Here is a 26423-nt window from a genome sequence, read left to right as displayed (position 1 = left end):
AGATTGACTCCACCAAACATATGTTTCAGACAGGCTGTGAGATGGCCGCTTTTTCTCGTTACCAAATAATTAAATCTTCATCTAAGGCTAATAGTGATGGGCTGATCGTTCGGCGTGCGCCGCTCGTTCGCGTAACGCAAATTCTAAACGCCCATATTGGATATGGTGCGCCGATGTCCCCTTCACATGTAAAACAAACAACTTATGTTGACTCGCTTACACGCGCAGGGCATCTCAGTGCCAGAGGCATCTATTAAAATCTCACAAGCTTATTTTTCAATTATTTACTAATAGTCTGATTGAGGTTAAGTCGTGCGCTGCTCACGCGTGACGTATTGTGTTCACCGGACTAGCAGTGGAGGGGAGCTGCCCCAGCCGAGTCAAAGGTTCTTGCACTGCATCCGTCCTTCAACAAAGAAGCACCTGGTTTGAATGCAACAACAAGTCGACACGATGAGAATTTTCACTTGTATTTGCAGGCAGTGTCTTAAGAAATTCATGGCTGTGCATTCATCAAACAAAGCAACACGTTGCGGGCGACTACTGTCAGCTTTTGCCTCTCACGTCTCTACTCCGTGTCCGGGGACGGTCTGGTCGATCTGGGGGGTATAAAACAATACCCTCAAGTTTCACTGTCACATTCCTTTTATACGTATACTGTGCCCGCTCAATTGAACGAGCCGGGAAGTCTCCCAGCCTACAGCTGCTTAATCTTGGATACCAAGAAATCATGTGGTATATATTTTAAGAAACTCCATTATTTCCGGTTTAACCTATTCAAATCGACCTTGTTCGGAAAAGATATTAAATGAACATGCTTTTTCCAAACCAGTTACAAAACGTATTAATTAGTCTACATAACGTGTATTGTTTTGCACTTGTAAAAAAAACATTTTGGAAAAAAGGAAAATCCCCTTAAATATTCGAATTTTTACCTGCTTACCATTCACGAGTGAAAATTCTCCTCTTTTTTTCCAATACCATGCATATGATATGCTGTGTTGTAGGTTGGTTCAGTAGTCTTGGCATTGAACCATTTAGTGTGTCACAACAAAACGCAACACACGGGTTAATAGATATAAGAATGGAACTTTCAAAACGTCTTTTTCAAAAGATCGGCCTAGCTTTTCCTGAACTTAGATAGTAATACTTATTAGTTCGCTGTAAAAAAGATATATAACCAAGACTTTTGAATTAAACTAACGGTAGCTTTGAACTCTTAAAGTTAAAAGAGATACATAACATTTCGTACAAAATTCTATGCCGGGCAAGGGCGTGATATTGGGTACTCGCATGTCTTTGAGGGGTTTTAAAACCTCATTTAAATACTTTTTTATTATCAGCTTGATAATAACTAATAAATCAGTTAAAGAGGATGGGGTTCCGAAGTTTCGAGATATTTCTCCAAAATATAATGACTTTTTTCTTTTGATCATGATCCGCTCGAAATATGTAAGCTGCTGTGACATGTAATATTCTGCAACTCGATTTTGTAGTGGTGTTTCCGTTGGTATGAATGTACAAGATATTAATGAGATTGTATTGGGAAGAAGCTCATTCATTGTAATCCGTAGACAGTATACAGGCATGAAAAATATTTTGACAAAAACATGAGCAATATTTGGATATAGCCATGAAAAACATTTTGACATAGCCATGAAAAATAGTTGCAAAACTATAGATACAGCAGACTTTGTCACAATTGATATGATATAAGAAGCCCTAATATAATGATAAAACGGTCTATTATTTGAGCGCCACTCTGCTGAAAGCGCTAGAGTTGATTTCTCACAAGTAAATAAACGTCCCTGCATGAATAGCCAATATTTCAAGTTTTTTCTTTTCTTACTGTTGTCTGAATCTTTAAGCACGGTACTTCAGTATATTCCACATTATTTCAGAGCCGTCAGAGGACACAGAAGAACTGCGATGCCCCTAATGAACTCGCGAACTTCCAGAATTACGTCGTCTAATTTCTTTTTCGTGAACTTAAAAAGGTGCACTGGGTCTCTATGAAGATGCTGTCGCACTCTTAGGCGCAGGTCACGGCGTAATCACCTTAATGTGACGTTGAAAGTGTTTTAAAGACCTCTGTCGCGCTTAACAAAGCATCTTAGAATATAATAGAGGCGTAAGAACCGGGACCCCCTAATAGCATCCCTTTGTATGACACCTCTTACAATACGTTGCTGTGTGCCGACAACTATCTCTCTCCCCTCATCTCGCTTTCATTTCCTTCCAAGCTAATTTAGCATTGTATGGCCTATATCTCAGTGTGAGACCCCTGTTGTCTGAGCACGCGTTACTCTACGAAAACGTGTGAAACTGTTATACGAAATCCCAAGAAAATCAAAGCCGAAGTTTCATAATGAGGGACATTATTTCTTAAACAAACCCCTCAAAACGCCTGCTACTCAAAAGTACCCAGGAACAATGTGCCGCCGGCAAACTATCGCCTGGGACCAGGACCATTAGAACAGCAACAATTGGTTGCTATTTATTACAGGGTTATTAGAAAAAGTTATTTAATATCACATAAGAGCGACTTTATACAAAGTCAGAGAAGCAAGCACACAAATCAACCCACTCAAAGGAAGTCAAGAGACTAATTGTTCATATGATATTGCCGTGTTGCTTTTCACATTATTGTCTTATGTGATCTTTAAAAAGGACACTTCGAATCCGACTCCTCTCGGATCTGAAGCTAAGGCCAATGAAATCTAATTTGATGGCTTTCGTTTGCCACTTTGCAGGAAATTGGTGAGGGTTTTCTTTCAACTCTCGTCTTTCATCGTCAGTAATACCCATGACTTTCCTGGTGAAAAAACTATACTTTATTGAAATTAGTTCAGACTCATTTATTAAAATTAGGCCAAACTATTGAAAATTTGAAGCTTAACTTTAAGTCCATCGGAAAAACACAGGAATATTTAAATCAAAAAGGCTGAAAACCTCCCCCCCCCGTATATTTAATTGTGCTTTTCTGTTGCTCTGGCCCAATCGACGGGTATTGTAATTTGATAGTAGCCAAAAGTACATGTATCATTTATTCAGTGCCGTAAAAGTGATGAGCTATTATTTTGACAGGCTCAAAATAAGGTGAGGGCGGTGACGAAATCCATGATATCAACTGTCAGTGGCCTAACATGCTGATGTTCGTTTCATAATGCTTAACTTAAATTATCGTAGGCGGTTACTTCTTCTCATCATACAAGTTTCTATTTAATATAATCACGACAAGTTAGTTTGTGTATAATTACTTGTAATGAGATACGCTTTCGAAGCGACGAAATGACTGGATTAATTGTTAACTTGTTATGGCAATGAGCTGACACAATATGTGAAGAAAAATTGGACTTCAAGTAGATATGATTGTTCGTTTCCATGCGCTTTATATCTGGGTTTTTTTCAGTAAATGGGGACAGACCAGGTTGTTCAATATTGTTGAATACAATGTATACCTTGAAGTTACTTTCTTTATCGGTCGACAGAGAAATTAAAAACCCTTGCTCGTCTTCTAATTTTCACGAATCTACCTTAATCACATTTTTAAACTGCAAATCAGGGAAAATGGAACACTCGTGCAATCACGTTAAAAGAAGAATTCGAAGACCTTTTTGAAAATCTTCTTGCCTTCATAACATTTTCTGTCATTGCCTAAAATCCAGGGAATTCGAAGAAGATAAGTAATACCGCAGCATTGACCTTAAACTGTAAGACCCACCTAACAACAGGATGCCTTATAAAAGGCCTATCCTGTCTTTTAACATTTTGAAGTTGTAATTGAATTTGAAAATTTCCAATTCCGTCAAAACGTACTGAATATATACTGGATCCACTCACCAATAAGATCTTAAGCCCGACAATACCCGGTGTGTACCACCGCCTCGATGCGTAGAGTCTAAACAGCCAAACACAATAATAGGCCTTTCGCAGCCATAAAAGGGGTGGGATATCTATTAAAGAGTTAACAACGTAATCGTAATGAATAGTCATGACTCTACTGCGGAACTTTTCATGTTACAATTAAAGATCAATTGGAAGAAACGAAGAAAAGATATTCCACCCCTTTTATGGCTGCGAAAGGCCTACTAGCTTAGGCTCTACCCATCGAGGCGGTAGTAGAACCCGGGTATTGTCAGGCTTGGGATCTCATTGGTGAGTGGATCCAGTATTTCGAATGCCGTTGTGTAATCAAACATATAAATACTATACATACCACATTTCAGCAAGTTTGCATGCATAAGCACTGTAATACGGCGGTGCACATGTACTTTTCCTGAGCCACCAGTTTTTACGAATGGCGTACCCTATAAATGAAAGGACATTTGGATTAATAACAGGTTTTGCTGAAATATTCTGAAAATCATATTTTCTTGGTGAATTCAGAATTTAAAGTTGATTCCGCACGACCAGCGTTTTAGCCAACATCATCGTGTCATACGCTAGTTAAATGAAACCCTATTGCTGATGGCCCGCTGCGCCTGACTGCTAACCATGCATCAATTGCTTTGATACCGTTTAAGGCGCAGGAAAGAGAATTGTATAGCTCGTACCAAATTTGCTTTAGAGGTCACATTTAATGCACAGAGAAATTTGCATCTTTGCTTGTACTTTTCATGTGTATTCGGATTCACCTAATGCTCAACGTGTCTTCTCCACCTGTGAAATACCACCCAATACCAACGAATCAAAAGGTTGGGACAAATTTAATGATGTTATAGATCATGGATTATCATTATCTCTTATTAGTTTAAAAAAGTTATTAAAATAGACAATTGACAATTGACTCTGGGAAGGAAAAGACAGACACGGTGAACACCGGGTCGTTCCCAGTGAATCAATAGAGACCACATTATTTCAAAAGCGCTGGAACAATCGGGGCTTTACTGCGGGCGCGTTAATTTGTACATTTTTTCCACAAAATTGAAAACATATTTCTTCCATTAATAAAGAAGGTGCTGATGCATAAGAATGAAGTCGGAGAAAACGTTGGTCCTTAGCGGCAAGTTGATGTTCACTGTGTAATTAACCCGGGACTGGAGCTCGGAGGACTGTCGGCCGCTCGGCGCATCAATAGACCCGTGGTTGCTTAGCCAGGACAAACCATTGTACAGAATCGGTCGCCTAGAAAACGATAATCTGATCACTAAGTTTATTATGGCGACAGGCGGTTTTTTTCGCGAAGTGAAAAAGTGACTATTATTCATCGCAGATTCTAATTTTATGAAAGGGCACGGGGAGCCAACCTCCTAAAGGTTTGGCCTTGTGTTGTTATTCTCGCTCCTAATAATTCTGCTGCGGGCAATAACTAGAGCGGCTGTTGACTTGATTTGGTCGTCAGTGAACCTTCATCCGATTGTTATGGCAATATATAATGGTGATAGCTATTTGATTTTCCACCTTCGGGTCGGAAACGCCTGCCTGTAACAACCTACCGCCTGTTGAATAAAATCACCATGACTATTGATCATAAAGTGCGCATGCGCAAGGCGCGTGCGGACAGAAAATATGAAAGAGAGAATCTTGCGAATCGACGGAACGACCGCAGAAAAACTCTCACAGCTGTGTCGGACAAGATTTCTCTCATCGACTCGCTATGTCGGCGGCCTCAAATGTGGCCGACCGGGGGCGGTTCTCTCAGATGAAGCCAATTTACCGACAAGCCACCATCGCTAATCGCTAAAATGACGGAGCCAGACCGTTCTCCGACGCCACCAATGAGTTCCTTCTTGACCAAGCCGAGCAGGGCCGGCTATAGATTCGGCGTTAAGACCACAACAAGGATCCCAGCAAATGTTGTATCGGGCCCCTACTTTGGAGAAATGGACTTTGAGAGACAGCTGCAAGATACAAGGACTACGCCAAATATGATTGAGGTGAGTGAAGCCACACTTTATGCATTAATTGAAATGCCCCCCCCCCCCCCCCACCGACAACACCTTACACTATTCAATGATGGTCAGTACCACTCCTGACACTTGACATAAGTATTACAGAGTGATGCCATTGTAAGCACATGCGGGTACAGAATCGGGTGGCGCATGTCACTCAATCTGGAAAACCTTTTTTCAAATACATGTACTTACATTGGTTAGTTTTAAATCTGGCCGATGGGTGTTTAATTGATTTTTTTCGTGAGCAGAGAGCCTCTTCGATCCATGTTCATCAACCAGTGCCTTATGACGAGTAGTCTCCTTTTGGTACGACCTCAATTCAGCTGTCACAGGAATCGGCTGTAGGTCTATCAGGAGCTAGGGTATAGAGCACGACCTGTTGATGAAGTCTTCTATCCGTAGACATTAAGGTTGCCATTCCGTTTTTCTCTCCGTGAAGAAGATTGGCATATGTCGTGCATGAAATGAAAGAACGTCTTGTGAACAATTTGCGTATACATTCTCTTGTGGCCTCTTCATTTATGCAAATATGCTGCTCATGTGCAGAAATTCAGAGCAAGATCTTATTTATTTTGGTCCCTCTCTTCGTTTCCCATTTTTTTCCTCATTTAGTGCAGTAATGCTCCAGATAAGACATCCACAGTGCCCCCCCCCCCCCCCGCTCCTCCGGTACATACTATCTACCAACTTGAAGTGGGCTACTTTATTTTTCTTTCTTTATTCCCGAATCTACGTACATGTATTCCCTACTCTCGGTCGGATGGTTAATATTGGGTTGAAATTGCCATTAATAAATGCATTTAGTCTAAGCACTTCGCGCCCCCTGGCCACTAATCAATGATATATTGACTTAGCTTTTTATCATTGACCTTAACATGTCTAGCAAGGAATAGGTAATTTACTTCAGAATATGAAATAGGAATATGATGTTATTAAGGAATTGATACCGAACTGGAAGTATTGGTTGTCTACGCCGAGGTTTTAGCCAATATTTTAGCTCCACACTCGCCGTTTGGGTGAGACAATCAATACTGACAGTAAGGTATCAATGTCTATTCGAAAACATCTCAAATTAAATGTCGAATAAATAAATGTGATTTTAAATGCTTTTGAAATGCTTCCACATTTTGCACCAACTCAAGCGGTTATGGTTGCCTTACCCAAACCGCTGAATTCAAAACGAGGCTTCATTGGTGCATAGTGCATTTACACTGTAATGTGCGGTTCATTCAAAACCCAGTTGTTTTAGAATAACTTCAGACTGGTCAACAAAAATTCCATGTCTGACCGCTGGGCCCGTTAAGTTTAAATGAATCGAGAAAATGTTCACTTTTTTTAAACTAGCCAAAAAAATTGCAATGTGCGTAGGTGATACAACCCGAAAATCGCGATCCGCATAATTTAGAATAATCAGATGTGTTTATTGAGAAAATAATCATGATAACCAGGTTGTCTTTGATATGATACAAAACACCCGATATGATAATCAGTCAAACGTTTAAAGAAAGGTGCGAAAACATGACATAAACTTATACAAGTCTGAAATGATTCTCATATAGAATAATGGTCACACCTGATACACTTCGGAGAACGTCCGAAACAAAATATCAGCGGGAACTGCGTTGCTTCAACATGTTCAATGTCAGTTGACTTGGACAATAACCTTACGTGTCTCTCAAACAATTTGTTCGTCAGGTGCCCCCTTTTCTGCGATATTGTAAAATAATTAGAAAATTATTACACTATATTGAGCTTGCCCGCTGGCGGAACGGTGTATGGCTCTGATTAGGTGCGCGGTCATGACTCGGCTCGAGCTGAGCGCTATCAGTCACGTGCGTGTCAAGTACCGCGTATTTGTTTTGGTCACAACTCGACCGGATTACACAAATATAATAACTCTCGTCATGTCGTGCAACAGATGACGATATGCTCGAATGATAGACCGTAAGCTTTTCGAACTAATATCGTAGCTAATTAAACCTCCTTTTGATGCATCATTGTTTATTACTGGCAGAGTACCAATCATTTTATTAAGATTTCACCTGCAGTCATGGCAGTGCGCACATAAAAATGACGAGAGTACTGGCCATGTTATTTATAACAGTATTGGTTAACATTGTATTTAGTGTGTTAAATGAATGTTGTAGATATATATTTATTGATAATTTTTCCCGAATACCAAAAACACATAGGACATCGGCAATTTGTCGTGAACTGAAGGTTTTGGAGACAGTCTAGGGAGTTAACAGTCACATTCTTTAAGAATCATATACTCCGTTAGTTTTACCGATCGAAGACCGCTACTATAAAATGCCAGGCCGAAACATGACCATATAGGACAAATTGGTATTACTAACACATTGTCTATCTATCCAAATTGAACATATTGAATGACTTTGAACGACCATGTTCATACTTTGGAGACTTACTAGAATATTTTAAAGGCCGGGTCTATTTGGCAAGCCGCTCGCCGAACAGGCATCTTTTTTGTCCTGTTTGGAGAGCCGCTTGCCAAACAGCACTAAAAAGCCACCCTGTTCGACCAGCCGGGCTTGCCAAACAGGTACAAAATCTACCCTGTTTGGCGAGCTGGAGACTTTACTTTAATATTAATGAGTTCGGCTCTCCATTCAGGACAAGAAAAAGTCGCTGTTTGGTAAGCCGGGCTTGCCAAATAGTCACTTCCTATTTTAAAAAGGGTGGGTGAATTAGAGTATCTGCAGTGTTCACAAGCAAGCAATAAGCTCCTAATATAAATATGCGCAAGAAGATGAGTATCAGTCGCTGTGTAACAAATTTTAATTTTAATGACATTAAGTGGTAATTAGATAAAGGAAACATCTCAGCTTGATATGTGCCTCATTAAGCCATTTTACCGTTATATCTTTGCAACTCCTGACCCTCCAGGGAACAATCGTCCCCTCTCTTTATGTCTCGAGCGCAACTGGGTGGCCTCGAGGCATCATCATCACCCCGAGAGCCACAGAGTCCTGACCGCTGCATTCCCACACTCTTTAACAGAACGGGGAATGACCAGCTGTCTTGGTACAAGTATGTCACAGGGATGATTGTTACAAAGTATATAGCTTACCACACAAGAAACATATTCCAACAATGTCAGCAAGCCCTCATAAACAGCATTCCCTTTTTGTAACAAACCGGAAACATCATTCGGGTAGGGGTCTGTTTTGCTCATTAAGGTTCCAAAATGTACCCCTATCGCCATCAATTATTGTTCCTCACTGTGAACCATGACGGTAAGATGTTGCCAATTTTCTCAGCTGTTGGTATGATGCTAATAAGTTCATTTCGCATCTGACAGACAAGAACGTGATGAAGAATGTAAATTGAAAGATATCCTTATCTCGTGTGAGACCACCTCAGCGACGGACCGGTGGTTACCCTTGGGCCGTTATTTGATAGAATATTACCAGACGATCGCTGTTGTTTGAATACACGAATAACCGATCTCCAAACAGAAACATGACTTTCAGGCATATTTCCCCAGTTAGTAGCCTTCACGTGGTAGAGGCATTGTACGTTGTACATTGTTATTTCGTTCTCGCAATGTAATTCATTGGACTTATAACCCACCGCGGCCTGATTCGTATGCATTTTGAACGGTGAAATTACAAAAAACGAATGTCATTTAAGTCAAATACATGTAACTTCAACAAAGATGCGCTATTCTATAGTGGTTGGGACAGGACAACATATGATTATTCTACCATGAAAAAAATCGTTTTCTGAAATACATGTATCTTATATTCGCGATCGATCTAGATATTACTAGTGCATGTATTATTATGCCTGTTTCGCCTATTCCTGTTTCGCCTACAAAATTCCTGTTTCGCCTATTCCTGTTCCGCCTATTCCTGTTCCGCCTATTCCTGTTTCGCCTATTCCTGTTTGGCCTATTTCCTGTTTCGCCTATTCCTGTTTCGCGTACTTCCTGTTTCGCCTACTTTCCAGTACACCTACAATAAATCGACTCTCCCAGGGGGAACCTTAGGGATGCATGTCCGTTTTATGGGGAAAATGTGAGGGGACAATTGGATGATGTTAACGATGTGATGACAATTTGACTAATCAAATGCCATCAACTTTGTTAACAAACCATGCCATGACCGTTTTGAAAGAGTCACCTTGAAAGCGGGGACAGTCCGGGACTTATTTGACCATATGACCATACTGACACACAGTAAAAACTAATAGATTAAGTAGAGTAAAGCAGTCGCTTATTTTATAAAAACAGGAATTCATGAGTTTTTGATAAAAATACATAATACTGTACATTCTCATAATTATTTGATCAAAATCAGCTGTAAACCCATGTCATAATAAAGAACAATGTAGCTATAGGTATTCTTACTATTAAGAAGCCAGTTACTGACTAAGACAAAAGAAAGAGAATCCACAATATAAAATGCAGGCCTAAGAAACCTTTCTCAAATCTAATGAAATGGTAAAACTTTCTTACTATTTTATCTCTTGCCTTTTAAAATTAGCTAAAACATAAGCCTATGTGAGCTATGTATAATTTTCCAAAGTTATTCCGAATAATACTGAAATAATTGACATGTCGCTAAATCCATTATTTCAGACTTTATTCTTAATGATAGCCTTTAACGCTATAGTAAGGGACGGTTCATATTCCTACGTCTGTGGGGAGGTAAGCAATACATTTGAATAGGCGGAACAGGAATAGGCGAAACAGGAATACACCGTATTATGCATCATGCATGGGCGATCGACTCATTTATCTCGGATTTATTTATCTCGATCAACTTATTTATTTCTGTTTTATACCTCATTTCGCGTTGCTTATGATGGTAATAATTAATTTTCTTGGCGCTACTTTGAAAAATACGGAGTTTTTTGCTACATACATGAAGTTGCCTGTGATATAGTAATACTAAATAGCGTTTTTCTTAGATCTACTTGAGACACGGAAAAATCTCACTTTTGTTTTTCACTCAGGCAAGTTTGCCCGTGGTAAAAAAATGTTTTCTTAAATGTACTTGATACATTAAACAAAAAGTTTTTTGGATTACTCCTTATGGCAAATGTATTGTATAATGAATTACGCACGTTGAGATTCGAATTGCCCATGGCAGCCGGGATGATGATGCGTTGTTAAGCTGCACAGTGTATAGCGCTGCTTCATCTATTGACAATCAGAGCCATCTAATAGCAATGGCCAACACAATAGCTGAGCTTGGTGACCCATGCAGGGATATCCAAATAGACCGAATGCATGACAACCTACCAACAGTTAAATAGACATTAACTTCGCCTTTGCGGAGTGATTTTCAATGTGACAATTATCAGTTGTATGAAGATCTCCAACATGATAATGGGTTATCAGGACTTTTATATATTGTCATCGATGAGTGGCTGTATTACCTAAAATATAATGCCGTAATTGTCATTGTCTTCTCCTACCTTTATTTGATCAAACGATGATTAATTGCTCGTCTCCCCCGGGATCCAGCCAGAGAATCTGACGCACCTTTCTGTACGCCGCACGCACCGATGGGAACGCAGCGGGTTACCCTCAACCACGAACACAGTTATTTTTCAACCAGGGGTCAAAATAAAAGACCCAGGGGTCGTTTGATTACATGGGGTTTCATAACCGTTCAGGGGCGGAGGGGGTTCACTCCCTCCCCTGGAGATGAACTGTACGCTCTGGGGTGTCCACGCCGATCCACATCAAAACCGGTATTCCTGTATCTACGAGAATTGATAGCAAAACATCATGTTAAGGAAATATCCTAGGAACTGATAACGATATTTTGAATATTCTCACGGTATCGAATTTGTTTTTATAGACCCTATCAAAATATGCAGCAATTTTAAAAAACATGATTTCAATTGAAGAGTTAATGATTGTGCTAACATGCCTGTTATTTCTAATTTAAAGGAAATCTACATGTATAGCAAAACGCTTATAAAAATGGAGAGTTTTGAACGGCCCGGTTAAAACCTAAGGCGGGAATAAGCTTCAATTGATAAATGTTAGCACTTTCGAGTTCCCCTCAGGTAGTTAATTATGTAGCCAATGAGCTGTATAAGAAGCAATCATCACCAATTTAGTTATTTTCACCACGTTCAGCTAGTCTAAATAAAGACTTGTGCCATGACTGGATCTCTTTGACATTTCTGTCAGGATTCTTTAATTTCGAATATTAACGTCCCAGAAACCAAGACAATTAGTTGAATTTAACGAATAAAGGAAAGCATTAAAGATGTACATGTTACACACTACTGGTAGATAACAATGTGAAACCGATCGTGTACACAGTAATTCGTTTACTTAAGATGGCCATCCCAAGTGCTGGATGTAGATTTACTTGGCTAGGCTGAATATCATGGCACATCGTCTGTCGTGCGGACTGGTAAAACTTGAACGTTCACTTAACACGTGTTTGAGAAAAAAGTGTGGTAGAATTTCAAAAAACATCATTAGTTGGAGATCGGGTAAATTTTCACACCAAAAATCTGAATTTCATTATGCTTCCTACAAATCTTGAGAAATTTTTAATCATATCTGATACATTGGTTCAAATCAGGGTTCAGATTACTTTCAATCATGTCAGTTCTGATTAAAAAGTCACAGGCACCAATAATATATTGTCCCTCCTCGTTGTCTTAGAACACTTATCATTTGACCATCCCATCTTTTGAAACCGCAATTGTATGGACTTAATTTTTAACTGGGGAGGGGATGAACTGCTTTTTGCGAAATACCTAGTATATATTTGTTAAGTATTTGCGGTTTTATACAATGTAGTACACGTCAGAGTGTGATAAAAAAATCTATTTACGACACGACCCCTTGTACTTGATAATTAAGACAACAAAATGATTAACGAATAATTTCAGACATTTATCTTTCATATTGAATTTCAGTCATTTTTTAAAGCGCCTGTGCAAAAGGATATTAAGCCCACTGTGTACAAGAGTTAAGTTGATAATGGTTAAGAATGGAATGTGTATTGACTCACATGTCTGGTTCCCCGACAACTGACAGGTTGTTGAAATAAAATCATGGTCCAGATCACGTTCTAGTGAAACCAATACCACCAGTGAGATTTCGAGATGCTTTAGATAAACCATGAACTTTGGCTTAGCATACGGGCGCAGCAGTTAGCGTCTACTTTAATTCTCACTCGATTAATAATATTTTGACGATGCACGTGGCCCACTCTCAAATAAAATCAATATTTCAAAATTAAGGCACGCTTTGTGTATTTCCATGTTGGGAGAGATGTGTGGTCCTGTTTCTGAAGGGCCAAGTTTGATAGATTTTTTTAAATGTGTATTTGATATGATAAAAAGTGTAAAGCTGAGAAATTCATGTGCTTCTCATTGGAAAGTGAAGTCAAATATTCTGAAATACCTGGATTTAGAACGAACCGCATCTTAGAGTGTAAATGCACTGTGCATGCGCAAACGAATCATCGTTTTTAATTCAGCGGTTATGATTAGGCAACCATAACCTCTTGGGATGGTGCAAAAAGTGGAAGCTGTCAAAAATCATTTTAAAAGTTTGCGTTGTTTAATTTGAGATATTTTTGAATAGAAATTGATACCTCACTGTCGGTATTGATTGTCTCACCAAAACTGCTCGGGTTGAGCTGAAATGTTGGCCAAAACCTCGGCTCTGTTTCGGTTTTGGTCCACATTTTAGCCTCCACCCTCGCGGTTTTGATGAGACAACCAATGCCTCCAATTCGGTATCAATTTCTTAAACCACAGCAATGACGTCTATTCGCCGTCTGTCATCATTGTCTTTTCGTATGGCTCAGTGAAACAGAAATGTACTCTGCTGTAGAGCAAACATCGAGGATGGAAATTCGCCGGAACTTAGTAGTATATCAGTACCAGTCTACGCAACGGTGTTATTAAAATGCATGCACATGCATATGTACGTGTTTGGAGATTTTTATTTTCGAGTTGAACTTTCAAAATTTGAACTTGAACTCCTTTAAACGGTAAATCGGTCGAATTATAATTCATCAGCTCAAAACCGATCACATGTACATTATCTACTTCTTCAAGTGTTACCTTTTTGTTATTGCTATATTGAAAGGGATTATTCTGTGTTGTCGAGTTATTTTCGTCCAGCCAAATACGAATAGTTCGCCTTATAACTGCCAATACTAATCGAAATTCAGTTATGTCAGTAATAGCAAGCATAGATTACTATAATGCTTGGTAGCAGGTACAGTCCCCTTTATTCTACACTTCCTGTCAATGTGTTGTTACCTTACTTCCTCCGGTTATTTCTCCTATTATTTGTATAATAAATGTTAAAGTGCCGCAGCTTCTCCGTCCATCCAAAATCAGCCTAAAAAAGAGACACATGTAGAAGGAGAGTCAATGACACTTTATTCCAAAAATGTGTTTGCATTCTGCAACAAGTGGTTCTGCGACTATCTCAACTATTTTTCGCTGTCGTAAGGTCATTAGCTATGAACGCCTCAAATATCTTGTTTGACAGCGGACGGTGCGAGCATGAGTAGAGGTGAGTGTTTGTCGAATGGTTGAGTTCGCGTGCTGCTGTGTACACATGTCATCTGGCACGTCTATAGTGCTTGTGCGCTGTCAGTAATAACTCAACGGAACAACACAAACTTGATAACAGTTAGGAGGAGCCTCATAGCCTGAGGTTTTAAAACTGGCTACCACGCAATATAGCCTGTATTTTATCCCCAGGGAACCCAGCTCAGGACTGTATTTCTGGATGAACCAGTGTGGCTTTTGATTAACTCATAAAATTCCTGGCTCTTTACACGTACAACGTATACATATAAGAAATTTTAGAGTCTCTCGGATGATACTAAAAATTGACATACCTCGTACATGAGTGTCTAGTCAGTAAAAGATCCCGCATAGGTGGAGGGTAGCCTATAGTTGACTCCACACACTCGGAAAAAATCAAATGCGGGACTCTGGTAATGATATGATGATATGATATGATGACATGATATGATGACATGATATGATGATATTTACAATATCATAGTGATAGTGAAGATAAGGTTTTTAGCAGAAAGAAGGTGACTGAAAAAAATAACTGCCCTTTCAGTGTGTTTTTTTGGAGCTGGTATTACATAGAATTTAAGAGTTTTGAAATTAGCACAGTTCGAAATTAACAGACGTCGCAACATCCTCAGATCATAGAAATTAGCAGCAAGAGTTCATGCTGCAGAAGGCCAAAATGATGTTAAATTGGCCATCATCAGGCATGTATACATATGTCATCAATAGTATTGCAGGGTTTGGGATTTTTAGATATGGCAGAATGATTTTAGTTTTATTATTTAATCAAGGTACCCAGTCTTTCCGGCACATGTCATGTCGTCTGGTGCCTGTGGCTCATTACTGTGTGAACCGCCAAACTGAAAACACTCGAACGATTCACTTGAAGCATTTGTTAATGTACATACAGTAATGTTAAATGACTCTTCAAACCATAAAATTGAAGCGCACCAAATGGTTAAGGAGCCACCCTGCTGTATTGCAGTGTCTACCCGCCTCCGGGAACAATGAACCAAAACGAAGAAATTAATTGACGACTTGAAAACACCTGTAGACCGCTTGGTCGAGTCATTCACATTCTATATTCAGTCGGTTTCATCGATTCCAGTTCAGTTATACAGTCTGAGTTCTGCTTCATACCAGCTGTTGTCGGTGTTCAGGCCTACTTGTATAAATAATTCAAATTTTGAGAGTTTCCTAATGAGCATTTATCATCATTCACTTATTTTTCTATAGACATTTAACTGACTCGGAAAAGCATGATAAATTAACATCCACAATTCCAGTGACTTGGGAGGTAAAAATATTCTCGATCGTTATTGTCACCTATCAAATTTCGAAAGATAATAGTGCTGTGAAAATCTCTGCATATGTTGCTGTAAACATTTCAACAAAAGTAATTTCCGCCTAAAAGATTTGCCTGATTTTTCAATGTTTCAACGGCAACGCGAGTGGAGCTAGAATGTTGGCCAAAATTTCAGCTCCGCCTCGGTTTCGGTCTAAATTTTAGCGCAAACCTCCTGGTTTTCGTCATACCACCAATACTTTCAGTTCGGTATCAATTTCCTTAGCCATTGTCTCGGCGTTATAAATGACATGGCGCAGAAACTTCACTGCTAAAAGAATCCCACGAAAGAAACTTAGGTTGACCGTTTGTTACTGTGATAGTAACAAACGGTCAACCGAAGTTTCGGTTTTTGGGACCGGGTTCTAAAATTAACTTTGACGTTTTATCCATTGTTTTATCGGGTGGAGCAAAGCATTTTTGAATTTATTTCCGTTTTCTACACTTTGTTTAAATGCAATTTCGATGCATGTATCTCAGAAAATAATGTGATTTTAGAAATTTGGAATGGTGTTAGAAGGAAGTCGTGGGCACAAAAAGTTGCACCTTTGACACGAAAAAATCCATTATTGGTATTGATGCAATTATTACTGACCATAAAATTATATTCTTCTTCACTTTAACAATCATATCATCACCGTAGTAAAGTAATGAGCTGGCAGTTAAATTAATATTCTCATGGAAACTTTTCATCATCAGTGTTTTGTCATCCGGACCCCTGCTACCACACGCCATTGTTACAACGAATACTGGAAGTGGTAAAAAGGCTGCCCTTGGTCCCGTTATTTCCGACCAGCGCATCCAATGGTAGTGCTATACATTGTCAAGCCTTGATTAAAACATTCAAATAAAAAAACACATAAATGGGCGTATTAAAAAACCAGGCAATGCTTTTGTCAGTCCGAGTCACTGATATTAAACGGCTTGCGAACTTCATTGGTCTTACTTTCACAGCAACAGGGGACAACCGCCATTTTATTTTAGCGTATTTCACACGAGATAATCGTTTATAAAATCATGTAATATCCGTATCAACAGCAGTTAATTGAGGCCGCAGTATGCTTTTAGTGTGCATTTAGCCTATTACCCTATACATCTTTATTAGTTCCAACTTATGGTGATATAAATTACCTGGTTCTCCGCACCATCTTCAAAATTAATTGGAAAAAATAACTGAGCTTAAATGTATTTCATAGTGATCTTTATTACTCTGGTAAGTTCCTTTTGCACTTGACCAGCTGTGAAATTGACAGTTGTTTTAACTATCGAAATAATAATTCTTCCATTTTAATGGTTGTTTTTTACTCTTATAGAAGCACAAATCGCTGTATTTCGTCGATAGGCGTGATAATTATGAATCCTAATTGCTTAATCTGACTACTTATTGACTGAATCGTACTATATCATATTTTTCAAATCCTTCGCTACGGCTTTGTCAGGTCAAAAAAGTTATCAGATGAAATAAGTTGACTACATTTTGCACAACAATTACTGGCACGGGGGGGGGTGCGTTATATGACGATACATTAGGATTTATTGCGTTGTACTTCCCGAGGACACTGTAATAATAATGAGGACTTCTTATGTCACACTCACAGGGTCAGCTGGGGGAATATCAGCCTACTAAGGCAAAATGCAGTTAGCTCTACTTCGACCGCTGTGGGAAAATTGCAATTTAATGCCACTTGACTGAGAAAAAAAAGGGGGTTGTTTCTTCTCTTTTTGCATCCAATATTCTAAAAATAAAAACTATGAAATCAGAGATCAAAATGTTTTGGAGAATCTGACAAACCTTGTTCTATAATAATCTCTTTTTGACCAAAATGTTACTTACTGTATAGTAAACGCGGAATCACCTAACACGTTATGATTTTTTTAGCTTTTTTTCGGCCTTCACAAAAAGGGGTTTTTCAGCAAAGAGATGAAACAGGAATCTGAAATACCTAATGTTGCTTTTTCAGTTCGAAGAAAACATCTTCGGGGTGCATAGATGTGTCAACCGAAAAACCTTTTTATTTCTTTCAAAAGTTAAAAACCTCATTTTTCTATTAAAGAATGTACCCTTTTGTGACTATACCTATTTACAATGTCTCGTACAATGTTTGTTCGGTATATTTTGTATTATGAAGGAGAAGAACGACAAGATGATATCACGAAGAACCATTTCCGTACATTGTATGTCTGACTTAATCGTGCAATTTCCTGCCTGCAAAACATTGAAAATAGATAAGGTATTTCATTCAAAGTTTAGTTTTTAGATCTTTTCTAATGCGATGATATCAAACAATATACCTCCTAGACAAAGCCTTTAAATGGACTCGGCAAGATGAAGTGACATTGTGGGAACGCAATGTTTTGTTTAATAAAATCGCCATTGTGCCAACAGTGGAATCAATGTGTCATTGAAAACATTGAAGACTGTCGTCGGATCAATTCTGACTCCGAACATGTGGTGATATTCCCAACATTAGAACCTGTAGCTTTATAAACATGATGTGGGATCGCTTAAAGAACTCTTGCGGGTTACAAGCATCAATGAAGGGGTGGACGCGACCAACGGGCCAACAGGTGCGCAGTCCCATCATTGCCTCCCTCAAACAAGAAAATAACTTGTCTATAGAGAAAGTTAGCTGTGGTCTTATTCAGCGAGACAGGTTGATGATATAAATCAGAGAATTGGAAATGCAATTTGGAAATCCACATGTGCGGGAGCAATAGGGAGGGTTCCACGGTCATTCACATGCGCCGTGTAACCCCGGACTAATCTCCTCATTATCTTGCGACAGGTATATACTCTAGTTTCACCGATCTAAGACCGGTTCTGAATATTCAATTCAAATTAAATATTTTGCGAAACGGTCGTTCGATGCCATTCAAAATGTTTGATTTAGACAGAGAATGGGTTGGCGACACCAAGTTGTCCGATGGTCATTTATAGTACCGAGGTGTTCGCTAGGCATAGCATATGCTTGCGACTCGGTCTTAGTTTTGATTTCGTTGTAATAAATCACATGGTATTAGAATGGTAAAACTAGAGTGTTTTATCGTCATGGTTAGATATTGAAGTGGTACAAATGACGGATGTACGTGTTTTACTTGTAGTGTATCATATTTAATGAAAGAAGTACGGAAAAATGAAGTTGACTCGACTGGATTCGAACCACAGGTCTTTGGATTGTCGGCCCATTGCCGTTGAGCTATCAAAGTACCCTATCTGAGATAGGTTATTTTCATAAATCCTTATCAACAATGTTCTTAAAAATTCAATTATGTAATATACAAAAAAAAAACGTTTTTGGACACCGTCAGAGGTGAAGTTTCAATTCATGCCGAAACTCCACATTTCGCCGATGATATGTAGAAGTCGAGAATCAAGTTGTGTCACTTTTAGGAAAACATGGTTTGAAACATGGCTCGCTATAAAGATACCGGAATCAGTTGATTTATGTGTTAACTTTTTGGGGTTTTATCGAATTAGCGAGTCACATTATTTCGTCATACAAATAAAATCGCGAAATTATGAAATTCGTACCACTTCAGAGAGAGGACTCGAGAGTTGCATGGTACATCGTGATAAATCGTGTGATGCCCAAACCTTTAATGTAAATACCCCTGATCGTGTACTCCGTGATTATTGCATGATTTGCGCATGGTCATACGAAAACATTTTGCTCCTTTCTTACCGATTTCTTGCATTTTGCAAAAGAAAGTTGTTGATTTATTATATTCATTGTACATGTGATTACTTTTGGGTCATCACGTATACGGCCATTGGTATTTATCCTTAAAGTGTTAGCCAAACCGGCTGCTGTATACTTTATAGCGTGACAAACGATTAAAAAAACACTTATACAAGTTTAACACGAAGAACGCCGCCCCACCCCGGCCCTATACTCTCATCATATGAAGCCAACAACATCCCGTGAATGCTCATGCAGCTGCGGAAGTCCTCGATTTTAGGGGATGCGGTGTTTTTCATACAACATGTTTAAAGAGGTTTTCCTGTACACTAAATTGGTTCCGACAGGATGTGGGTACTTTAGAAAATTGAATGCTGCCATGAGGGGTGTGTACCTATGTCCCCCGATATAAAGTGGGTTCTATGTTCCCCGGGTCCGATGTTCCAACAGGTTGCATGTGTTTTGGTCCGTAAACAACAAACAACCTCTAAAATATCATTGGTTTATCTATAAAATTCTATAGGTCAGCTAAAGCAAATCGTTCAAGCCATCTTGATTTTATGAAACTGTTTACAGCAATTCAAAATAAATTGCATGAAATTGCATTTTTCTTATAAATGTGGTACTCGATTTATCTCATTCGGACACAAATTGTTCATTTCTATTCACATCTCACCATGTCTATTTAAAACAGTCATGCCATTTGGCATTGCAATTGATGTATTCTAACTTGTTTCAAAATTGCTTCTAATCGCCTAACGACCAGGGATTAATATTCACCTGTTCCCCGGCACATGTCAAGTTCCATATGCTAAACATCTTCTATTTACTAACCATAATATCGATAATGGTGTTATCCACTTGAAAACCACGGTACAGTCTGCAATAACCGAGCCTTTCTTTACAACACAGATCAACGCTCTCAAGGGTATTATTTCAGGTAATTTTAGCTCGCATTTACAAGGAACAATACCACTCTGACCACCAAGGGGAGAAGTCCCCTGTCTCTCCACGGTGTGGTGCAGCATGCGATTCAAATTGCGAGCCCCCGGGGGTGAGCCGCTGGTCATCCCAACTGCTGGTCGCGGGACATCTCTTGACCTCTCCGGACAATAGTCCTTGGGAGTCACGGTCATCATGGTCATTGAATAGAGGGTGGGAGTCTAGAAACTAGATTGGTCGCAGCTATTTCCCACACTGTAAACTCTAAAATAGAGTATGGGCATGAGATGACGCTGGCAGTATTGTTTTAAATTCTTTTGTTTTGATTTATCGACGGAAGTTAGTACACTGTCGCGATTGAACACCAAGTCATATTAGTGGTCATATAATACAGTATATCAATCTCATACGTGCATTTCTGCACTGCCACGGATATATGGCAGTAGTTCATCCGTGGCGTGGATGATTTGGTGTATTTTCATGTTTATTGACCATTAAAATGAACTATCATCCTAAATTTATATAGAAATATTACTAGCGAACAAAGATGATTACTCGATATTATAAAACCTGTACATGTACGAGATGATTTTTAAGCGTAAAGTGCTTCTTGTGCGTCTAATCCCATTTCACTAATTATAGTAACAGTACACGACTTTACCTGAAGTTCGATTTTTTAAATATTATTCACTGTTGGATATCAAAGCAGGTATAATTGTAAGAATGTTTGAGACTGGACGCACACCTATCACCGTGTAAATTTCATCATCGCACATATTCTTATTACTTCTGGTCAGAAAACCCGACATAGCATCCTGAAGTTTTGCTTTGACTTAATTTCCATATATATGGACCCAAGACCAAAAACACTTTTGAACAAAATTTGACAGCTGCATAGAAAGATGTAGGCAAAAGCAAAATAAAGGGTACCTGCTGACCACGATCATGACCACGACAACATGAATGAAATATTAGAATACTGACCTCTCCCGTTGTGAGATCAATCTAAATAAACCACTTTACCACCCATTGATGCTTGTCAAACAATACAATTTGATTGTCAGTCCAAATATCATGACAAGCGATGGTCAGTGAAAACGCATGTTTTCCCGTTCCCAGGTGCGATATGTTGACGGTCATATAGAAGTCAGCGGAGAGAAGTCAATTCGTTGGACGGTGAATGTCCACGCAGCACGCGATCGCCACGAGCAGAATCTTGAGTTAGTGAAGGACGCACGTGGCCGGCTATTCTTGTGGACAGTCCGGGCCGTACAGGAGGGTGAACCTTTGCTCCTCTGGTATGGAGATGAATTGGCCAGAGACATGGGCATCCCCGTCCTGACGCCCGGCAACATACAAGGTGGGTGGAAATTATTTGACTTTAATAATTCACTGTCGCCTGGCCTTTATGGATGCAGTCACTTTAAAGACAAACCTAGCTCAGGAAAGAATGACTTTATGTTCTCAACCTTTTGCTTATCTTCATTAATATCTTTTTGAATTTCGTCGGCAACGCCAAAGTCACGCAATGGCGATTTCTGTTGGTGATTACTGAAACCGAAGAGCGCTTTGGCGTCCCATAAAGACCCTAAACGCCGTGAGATCCAGCAAGAAAGGTTGCGGCAGGTAATGTGTTCTCGGCACCGTTGACTGCGTTAGCTGTTTTGGTCGAACATATCTCGATGTGCATAGCAATGACGTAATAAAACATACTCTAGTTCCACCTACCTAAGAACTGATGTCGATTAATAACTGTAAATCGAAACAAAGGCCACGCCCGAAAGTGACGTCATGATCATCGGACAACTTGGTGTCGCCAGCCCATTGTCTATCAAAATTGAACATGCTGAATGGCATTATAATTGAACATGTGCATACGCAGGTGTGCGGGTTTTTTTGCTGGTTTTTTTGCGGACCTCAGGAACACGAGATGGTTGGAACCGCGTAATACTCTGAGTTTCGGACTTCGATTCCCCGGGTGTATTTGATCGAGTACACATTTCGTGGCATTCAAACAATATTCTGATTACATGTAGTTGATCTTGTCTAAATAACACTGTTGAAAACTAAAAACCGACAAAAGGAATCATGGTAGATTTACGAACACTGCTGAAGTAGCGCAGTGGTAACATCAGTGCCTCTCACATCCGGGTCCAAGCCAGTCCGTCCCGATATATTCATATGATTAAGATGACGATTTTCTTCAACACCATATCAGTGATTGCTCTGGGCATGCTAGTGCCCCAATTGCTTCCTAAATATACAGTCCTACCAGAAAGTAAATGTCCACCGTTTTTTTAAATATCACAGATATAGAATAATATATTTGAATTCGGTTTTCAGCAGAGTATGGTAAATTTAGTTGGTCATATATCTGTTGTATTGGGATGCACCTAATTCCATTCCTTCATTATGTAACAAACATTTCAAAAAAGGTCCAAAAATCACTTTTTTAATTTCATGTGCCTTTTCAAAAATTCACGTGAGCCCATGAACTGTGCTTTATGACCATCATTGTTTGGCACTTTCAATTCCATAGAAAGTGTTCGATAGTCATGACAAATGCACATTTTTGCTTCCGATTTTAATGTTATTTTTTAGTATCTTCCATTACCTTTGATAAAGATCCCCAATCCTTCATGTATGAGCCGAATTGGCCATTAAAGACCCTGACTGACTGCATTGCTGACCATGAGGGGTGTTCTCAAAGGTCACCAGCTGTCTGGAAAAAAAACAATCACCTGTAGTGAGCTAAAACTAATCTTCAAAATGAAGAATTTAGCAGGAATTCTCTAGTAATGAAAGCAAAATAAAAACTTCGTTGCATCATAGTTCACCAATACATTGTGAAAAAGAAAGAAAATAAAATAAAATAAAAAAGTTGCCTTTTGGACATTTTTTAAATTGCCTGTTATACAATGGAGAGACAGGATTAGCTCGGCCCAAATACAACATATACATGACCAACTAGATATACCATTCTCTGCTGAAAACCGCATTCACTCGGTGATATTTTTTAAAACGGTGGACATTCACTTTCTGGTAGGACTGTACATGTACTTGACAAATTCTCTCCGTGGATATTTTTTTTAAATACATATGTCGTGTCGACATAGCATCCTGGTGAATGGAACTACCTTTGAAGTAGCTTAGCAATAAGAACAACGATTAATATACAGATATTGAAATCAATATTTTCAATAAGAAGCAAAAGGTTACGCGTTGCTGTCCTAATTATATAGAACTTTAGAAGTAGCAGTAATAGCTTAAATTTATTTTTGAAGTTCGGAACAATAGTTAATTTAATAGGCAAAACAGTTGAAAAGGATGACTCCGTCATCGGACGTGTACGGCCCCGTGTTATATTGTGAGCGGGACATTGGCCAGCTAATTTGGCCTTGAGCGCCCACCCCCTCAATTTCCGACCAGGCTGCCGCGAGTTTCAACAAATTTTAACAAAACTCGAAGCGAATATGAATTTCTATTCACCCAAGTGTGGCGAAGATCGCTTCAATATCGTGACCAAACCCCATCGTACCCGAGTGTTTCACTTCACTAAGAACAAAACAATCCTTCTTATATCTCTTTTAATGAATCTCAAGGCAATTATAAAATGAAAATAAACCTCAATCTTTTGCAAAATAAAAACTAACTCGCATTGTGCTCTTCCTTATTGCTTGTCTACTTACGAATAGGCAGGCGCTTATTTGTTATACTCCAGTGAGTTTATTGTAACGCCATCAAGTTTGTTAAAATCATCACAACTCCTGTTAAAAACGTATAATAAAGCAACATATCGTTCAATTGAAGAGCTCTAATTGATAATTTTATGGGCCGCGTGCGCTGTTGAAATCTCAATCGGTTATCGCTATGCTCGCGTTCTTTTGTGTCAACTATTAAACACGCCCTGCATGCTTTCATAGAAAACTAATAACTCTTCACTATTCAAAGGACGGTGCAGATGGACCTATCAGCATCGGGGTGGTTTGGTCATGTGACTATTGCCGCGTTTAAGAACACTTGTTACGCCAGCATTTTCATTCTCTTCACAACAGGTGACCAACACTACGTCTGTTCGCGCTGTCTCAAGCATTACCAGTACCCGAACACTTTGAAAGCACACATCCGATTTCGGTGTCCGAGGAGGAGAGACTTGGCCGTCGGAACGACAAGAATGCCAGACCGGTTCAGAGAGATGTTTTCATTCAATTACAATCCGATAAGACGCGTGGGGATCACCAAAGGTATTAAACGGGAAACGAGTGACCCCGCCTCACCACGACCTCTAGCTTCCACCAGTCCAACCGGACCAAAGGATTTGAGCATCGGTAGTGGGACGAAGTCCGCATTCAAGCCGCACAGCCGTGAAGCAACGATAGCCAAGGCCACGATGGTGCTATCAAAAAGCCCCAGGATCAGTCCGATTAAACTAGCCGGAACCACGCCCAGCCCGTTGCCGCTTGATATGTCCGAAATGAAGTCAGCTTCTCCAGAAACACCAGTCACAACCAGAGCTTCCATCCCACCGAGTGCTCAACCGATCCAGATATTTAATCACATACACGCACCTCCCATAGCTTTACCAATGGACAATCCAGCATTCAGGTATTACTACCCTTTTTACTCGAGTTTCGGTGCAGCGGCTCGGTATTGTCTGCCGCTACCATCAGCAGCTTGTGGGAATTACGTGGACTCCTTGGAGCACCCTTTCATGTATCCTTATATTAGTGGACTCTCAAAGACTCTTCCGAGCGTTGCACACAGCAAAGCGACTGAACACACGTCAACAATTTCTCATCCGACTCGTGAGGAAACATGCGTCCGGGACACTGGTCGCATCAGCCCGTACAAATTCCCGTTGCCGTCCGACATAGCCGGCGAACCGCTAGATCTCATACCCAGGTCACTCTATCTCAGCAAGTCACGAAAAGGACACTTGTGTATCTACTGCGGTAAACTTTATTCACGGAAATACGGACTTAAAATCCACTTGCGCACGCATACTGGTTACAAACCCTTGAAATGCAAAGTGTGCCTTCGTCCCTTCGGAGATCCAAGCAACTTGAACAAACATATCCGCCTACACGCGGAAGGAGACACGCCTTATAGATGTGAGCACTGCGGCAAGGTGCTAGTCCGGCGGAGGGATTTGGAGAGACACGTCAAGTCACGTCATCCAAGTGAAGCCGAAAAAATGGAGAAAACGCGCGAAATTACGCCGGAGAAAAGCATTGATCAAGATGGAAAGATTGAGGACGATTCGGACATTGAAAGAGACATAGATATTGAGGAGGACTGAATAGGGATATTACCATTAAATACTGTATACCAACTATCAATAAGTATACATTCATATCGGGTAAGTAAGAAATTGTCACAATTTAGAACGATCTATTTCTCACAAAATGTACCAATATTTGCAGTTGTAATATTGCGCGGCATTGTTTGGTGGAACAACCTATGTCATACTTAATTCTAGATCACCTCAAACTTTATATTGTTTAGTCGCAATCCCACTTATGCCGACACAAGATGTTATCGTTGTCTGACCAAACCTCTGGTAAAAACGAGGCTAATGGATAATCCATTGCAAAAATGAAACAATGAAACTAGCCAAAGGTGTTTCCACTTTTCACACTTTAAAGTTACTTCTCTTCAGACAGAGTTTTTTTTCTTCAAAAAAAATGTAATTTAAAATATGTTTGAGAGAATCTTGTGTTCTAAAAGTGAATCTCAATCAGTCTCAAGTGAATGTCACGTGCCATACTTTATTTTATGTGTTTTGTAAGGTAATTCTATGCACAATCAGCTCATGCATGTAAAAAGTTGTTTTCCGATAAGGATGCTAAACTATGAAAAACTTTCTTTCTGAGGAAAAATCTGTATAAAATTGGCCAGAAAATTTGTCTTCATCGGTATTTCTTTCACTTGCTTCGTGTTTGTTGTCGCGCTTATGCGCAAATGCTCAATTTGTTGCGCTTGTGTTTACGAACCTCCCCATCGGGACAT

The 26423-nt window shown here is 39.5% G+C and overlaps 1 protein-coding gene across 1 annotated transcript; it reads left to right on the top strand.

Annotated features, from left to right (window-relative positions):
* The first annotated feature begins 5687 nt into the window (after nt 1-5687).
* Nucleotides 5688-25787, top strand: LOC135487856 (PR domain zinc finger protein 13-like). The gene is made up of 3 exons (XM_064771979.1): nt 5688-5879; nt 21534-21774; nt 24470-25787. Exons 1-3 carry the CDS (start codon nt 5688-5690, stop codon nt 25711-25713), a joined length of 1677 nt encoding a protein of 558 aa, XP_064628049.1. The 3' UTR covers nt 25714-25787.
* The last annotated feature ends 636 nt before the right edge of the window (nt 25788-26423 follow it).

Source organism: Lineus longissimus, chromosome 5 (assembly GCF_910592395.1).
Source record: "Lineus longissimus chromosome 5, tnLinLong1.2, whole genome shotgun sequence".
Taxonomy (NCBI): domain Eukaryota; kingdom Metazoa; phylum Nemertea; class Pilidiophora; order Heteronemertea; family Lineidae; genus Lineus; species Lineus longissimus.
This window is presented reverse-complemented; position numbering and strand designations above follow the sequence as displayed.

Coding starts and splice junctions, on each gene's coding strand:
- LOC135487856 (XM_064771979.1), top strand. CDS start 5,688: ATGACGGAGCCAGACCGTTCTCCGACGCCACCAATGAGTTCCTTCTTG. Junction 5,880..21,533: donor CTACGCCAAATATGATTGAG/GTGAGTGAAGCC, acceptor TCCCGTTCCCAG/GTGCGATATGTTGACGGTCA. Junction 21,775..24,469: donor GACGCCCGGCAACATACAAG/GTGGGTGGAAAT, acceptor TCTTCACAACAG/GTGACCAACACTACGTCTGT.